This window comes from Metopolophium dirhodum, chromosome 1, assembly GCF_019925205.1.
Source record: "Metopolophium dirhodum isolate CAU chromosome 1, ASM1992520v1, whole genome shotgun sequence".
NCBI lineage: Eukaryota > Metazoa > Arthropoda > Insecta > Hemiptera > Aphididae > Metopolophium > Metopolophium dirhodum.
The window spans coordinates 54,518,980-54,524,503 of record NC_083560.1 but is presented as its reverse complement, the minus strand read 5'-3'; the positions used below and the strand labels follow the sequence as shown (position 1 = coordinate 54,524,503).

Below are 5,524 nucleotides of genomic sequence, written 5' to 3'. Positions count from 1 at the left end.
ATAAAAAAATATTTTGTACCTAAAAAATTAAAAAAATATATTAACAAATTATTTTATGAAATGGATTAAGTCATTTTATTAAGTAATATTATAAAGTTTTATTAGGTAGGTTTTAAACGAGTAGATAATAAAAAAGATTCAAATTCAAATTCTCGTCAGTTGTCATTAAAAATCTGGTAAATTGTCCGGTCTTCTTATTTTTTCAGAAACCTACAAATAATTTTATCAAAATTTAAAACTTTTTATTTAAACAATTTTTTATTTTTTTTTTTAAAAAACTTTACCTTACCTTAAAAATTATTGCACTGTACTATAAACGACTTCTTCAGGTTCTCAAACTGAGATGACCGCGATATCTACTATATTAAATGGTTTTTCCAGTTACCGCCGACAACGACGGTCAAATAAGCCGTCACGAGTCACAACCAACAAAGCCCGACATAACCATAGATTAAACCTGTATAATCTAACAAAAAAAAGTGAAAACACAAAAAAATACATAAAATTGTATTGAAAATGACGACAATCAACAAAATTGCAATAAAATTGAAAAAAGGTCAAAAATTGCAAAAAGTTGCACTTAAAATTTTTATATATTAATTGGTACCCATTTGAAACAAATTTATAACCTACTTAGCAACGAATCCGAACAATAGAAAAAAAGTTGCAAATGCAACAACATCCGAGCCCTATTTATCACAATGTATTTACCATTTTAAATAATTTATTTTGTATTGTAAAATATTGTTTTAAATTAAAAATTCAAAAATTAAGTCTGGGAATTTATTCTCCCCCTTCCATGTTATATTTAAATTTTATGCCATCTGTTTTACCACAACACTTTAAACTTGTGCAACTACATTATAATAATATAATGAATGAAGATTATGACAAATTAAATAGGTATGTCAGCAACTCGTGATATGAATGTCTGTGACGTAAGCATTTATCCAACTGGTTGAGCGGTGAAGTGGTGGTGGAGCCTTTGATGGACCATTGAGAAACGAAGAAATGCCTACGTCACAGAATAAGGCTGGGTGGAGGGTGGATGCGCGAATTGTTTCAAAACTGGTATATTGCTGACATACCTATTTAATTTGTCAAGATGAAAAGACAAGAGTAACGCAATATTGAAATAAGCAAAATACACAAATTATCTACATGTGTTTGTCATTTTTGTTAGTTTATAAATTTGAACAGTCCACTAGTAATAAATTATACGATTATGATTATATATATATATATACTACATATAGGTATTATAAATAGATAAAAAAAAATGTCAAGTAGGTACCTTATTTTTATTTAATTATAATATTCCATAATTTTATTTTTATATTAATAATTAAAAATTATAAATTATTTCTATTTTTTTTATACAGAATTTTTTAAGGTTTTTTTTATAACATACATTTTATGTATTATATATTTTCAGATAGGTTTTGAATATTTTATGATAACATAAAATGTTAGTTTATACCATTATTATAATAAGTGGCTTAACATGTACTAATTACTCGTGTTAATAAACAAATTGTTGAGAATTTTATAGGACAAAAAATATTTAATTCAAAATTGTGTTAATAACAATTATCTCAACTTAACATAGTGTTTAATTCTTAAAGTATCATGTGTTGTTTAACATGATAAATTGTATTAAAAATTATGTTAATAGAAATATACATTATAACTTATTATTTATTTATTAGGTGTGATAGTATAATAATTCCTTAAATATATCCTTTAGTGTTTTTCAAAATTAATTTATTAACTAATTCTTGATAAGTTGTTTTGTTTTTACATAAGGCAGTCAAAGTAGGTTCACCACCAAGATCTCTCAACTCAGTTAATCGTTCCTATAAATTAAATATAAATGTAAATTAATTTATTGTTAAATCATTTTAACAAGTATTTAAAATCTGACCTGTAGAGTAGAAATACTGTGAGTAAATACACGAGGAGTACTCAGTATATGTGAAGATCTATATCCTTCTTTGAGAAGAAAATCTAATATTTCTTTCAATTTAGTAGGACTAACTCTCAATGTTGTAGGATATTTTGAACTAATATAGCGAATAGTTTTTTCTGGTACTTTCAGTCTTTTAGCTAAATATTGTGCAGTAGAGTCTTTATTGAGAACAACTCTATTTTCTTGTTTAATCTCTATAGTCCTAAAAAATAATTATATTAGATTAACTAAATTCTATATAAATCAATGTTAATTAATACCTTTCATATACTTCAGTTTTACACCGTAACATCCAGGGCTTAATCGTTAAATGTGCTGATTTAGTAAGAGAAATTCTGTGTTTAATTTGATCAATGCTGTACATAAATATCCAAGTATCTTTCCAAATATCATTCTTATCAACATTATTTTCTTAAAAAAATATATTATTTAATTAAAACCAGGAATTTAATTACAAAATAAAAAATAAAATATAATATTTTTAAATTGCTATGATTTTTAATAGTTAAGTAGGTACTTATATTTTTGATTAAAAATATCAACACTTCTAATTACATCATAATCTATATAAGTTAATATATTAAAAAGCATAGTTTATTATTTTATTTTTATTTTTTATAGAATAAAATAAATAAATTACCAATTAAAATTTCATAGATGTGGTGAAGAGTTGTAAAGTTCCGTGTGAATAAAAATTTGTAATGCATCAAGTGGTAACATACTTCTTGGGGATTTTTCTAAAAATACAGATTAGTGTTAATAACTGATTTTTAGTTATTATAAAATATAATTCTGATTATATTTACTATTCATATACACTATACATTTAAAATAGAGGTTAGGTATTTGTTTTGTTCAAATTTAAAAAGTATAAAAAGAAAATTAATTAAATTTTTACTTTAATTAAAATACAAAAAATAATAAATATGACCGTATTTTTTTAAAATTGTATTATAGTAAATAATATTTAGTATCGTACCACCATAAGACACTTATTATGAGCTTTCAAGACTTGGCCATAAAAATTTTTGATTAAGACAAATGTTCACAAAATTCTAACTATAACAAGCTTATAAAAAAATATTGAGCTTATGCATTTTTGATATATCAATTGGTATTTAAACAATTTATGAGGAATCTTGTATATATTTTCAAGGATTTTCACCAAGCAAAAATATTTATTGGCATTTATAAGAAAAAAAACATTTAATGTCTATATATTTTGTCATAAACTGGTTTTTTGAGTAAAAACTCCCATATTTTTATTTTTTATTTTCGCCGATTATATTTAAGAATACTGGAATGTACTTTTTAATCACAAAAGTATAAACTAGATCTAAATTGCTACATGAAAACACCCTCAATGTTAAAATTATAAGCATTTTTTACTTTAAAAAAGTGTCTTCAGGTACAAAAATAAAACACCGTTGTAAAATCAATACATTCATTGCTCGGCTCAGACCCAAAAAGTAAAACTAAATTCTCTTGCAAATTTATAATATAGGTAGTGTAGTATAAATATGAATTATAAATCAGAATAAAATGTATACATTCCAACCTCAAAAGTAGAGGCAAAATAATAGACTCTATTTCCATGTGGCACAATTGTTGATTCTAAATGGGTTTTTTTTGTAAGATATACAAGTTTTGTCATAGGCATTTGAAGAAGTACAAACAAATCATCCATTTTTTTAGGATTCCATCTTTTGAGTAATTTTAGTCCATTATTTAAATTATCTGAAAAAAAAAATTAAAATCATTAAAAACATTTTAATTTTAATTAAACATATTGTTTTTATAATAATATTGAATTATGTACAGTTTAGATACACACAACATTAACATTACTTGAATATTTATCAAATAACCAAACTACCCAATGGCCAGAAGTGTATTTTCACCTTCAAATTTGAATTGTTGTAAAAGCCCCACCAATGTCTTCCGTACCATGAATATATTTTAAACCAATACTTAAAATTATAATATGTAATACTTATGTTTCATATTAATTAAGATATTGCTCCACCATAATTTACCACCAACCCTGTTTTCAGGAGAGGACCGCCTCCTACCTATATGGACCGACCCATTAAATGTTCCACTACTTTTGACGCCGATAATACCTGTACTTAATTTGTACATGTATACATTATATTATACATGTGTTAGTCTAAATAATGTTAAACTAAAAATGTAATAATAGCAGGGTTTGAATATGGTGATTTTCTGTTCTTATCTAACATACATGCAACATAAGATTTAATAAATGTTCAATTTACAATGTATTAATTGATTTAGTGAAGCAATAAGAACTATTAAAACAGATTTAAATTTCAAGTCTTTTTGAGATTGAATTTCTCACATTTTAGATTTTATCCCCCTTAAGCAAGGGCGCCATTTGGGGGAGAGCAGCGTATACTTTGACTCCACTATTTTTTTCTGTGTTTTATTGGCCTGGATTAAAATTTAGAATGCGCCGACAGCCGTTCCAAGCCCAATTTCTCCCACTCTCGCACTCGATCGTGCATGACGGTCGCCGATTAAAACTGTCCAACAAGTATATACCAAATTCAAATAAATTGTACGTAAACACGTATATTATAGTGGTGCTAATTGGAACTGGCTGTATATTATAGTTCACAACGGACTGACGGCACTGCACGCACGTCGCGCACCGGCAGTTGTTGGGGGGGGGGGGGGGGGGGTTACCAGAATAAACAATATCTGTATTTACTTTTTTTTTTAAAGTAGCCTGACAAAAAAAAAATTGGCCTGCTTAAATTTTGGCACTCCTATTATAAAACTGAAATGGCGCCACTGCCCCAAGGCCTAAATCAAATAAATGCTGGACTAATGAAAACAAATTATAATACACTAATTTTTCATAGTTTTACTTACCGATATTCATTTTGAAAATCCATTCATTACTAAGAACTGCATTAGAAGTGAGTCCATTTGTAATACAACAGTTGAATTTCTCAGAATGGTTTGAATTACAATTAATTTTAAATTGAACTTCATCTTGTTTTCTATCAATTATTGTACTTAGATATTTTCGTAATCTAATAACATTTGAATATTTTAATGTCTTAAATAAATTTGAGACAAACATTTTGTTGCACTGTATTCAATGATAATTGAACATTAAAATAAATTATAACTTGAGTATCGTCAAAATAGAAACTACCTAAGTATTTTTAAATTTTACAAAATATAACAATATGAAGTTACAAGAACACGGAAAATTGGAAATATATGTTCAAAACCAAATAGATGAGTCTCGTACTCTCGTTATCATAGTCGTATCATAAAAATCATGATAACAATATAAATATCATATCCACGGACAAGATAAAGAATAAAGATAAGTTTTTTTTAAATAAAAATCATAACTATTATAAATTACCATGGTATAAAAGATAATGGATTGAAAACCTAGACTAGACCACTTAATACTTTATACCTTTGGTGACTGGTGTAGTCACAGTGTCGGCATGACCATTGGCCAATGGCCATGGCCGTAACATACCGCGGACGCAACAGCGGCCACTCCGT

The 5,524-nt window shown here is 26.4% G+C and overlaps 1 protein-coding gene across 1 annotated transcript; it reads right to left on the bottom strand.

The window, feature by feature from the left end:
* Positions 1–445: 445 nt before the first annotated feature.
* LOC132934404 (transcription termination factor, mitochondrial) lies at positions 446–5,274 on the bottom strand. Its single transcript, XM_061000712.1, has 6 exons — positions 4,868–5,274; positions 3,528–3,706; positions 2,610–2,706; positions 2,230–2,380; positions 1,925–2,171; positions 446–1,856 (listed from the first exon to the last, which is right to left on the bottom strand). Exons 1-6 carry the CDS (start codon positions 5,079–5,081, stop codon positions 1,731–1,733), a joined length of 1,014 nt encoding a protein of 337 aa, XP_060856695.1. The 5' UTR covers positions 5,082–5,274; the 3' UTR covers positions 446–1,730.
* Between the last annotated feature and the right edge of the window lie 250 nt (positions 5,275–5,524).

Bases quoted from the DNA above. Each gene is read 5' to 3' on its own strand.
- LOC132934404 (XM_061000712.1), bottom strand. From the start codon at position 5,081: ATGTTTGTCTCAAATTTATTTAAGACATTAAAATATTCAAATGTTATT. The intron at 2,172-2,229 runs GTATTAATTAAC...ATTATTTTTTAG, and splicing joins AAAACTGAAGTATATGAAAG to GACTATAGAGATTAAACAAG. The intron at 1,857-1,924 runs GTCAGATTTTAA...TTTAATTTATAG, and splicing joins ACAGTATTTCTACTCTACAG to GAACGATTAACTGAGTTGAG.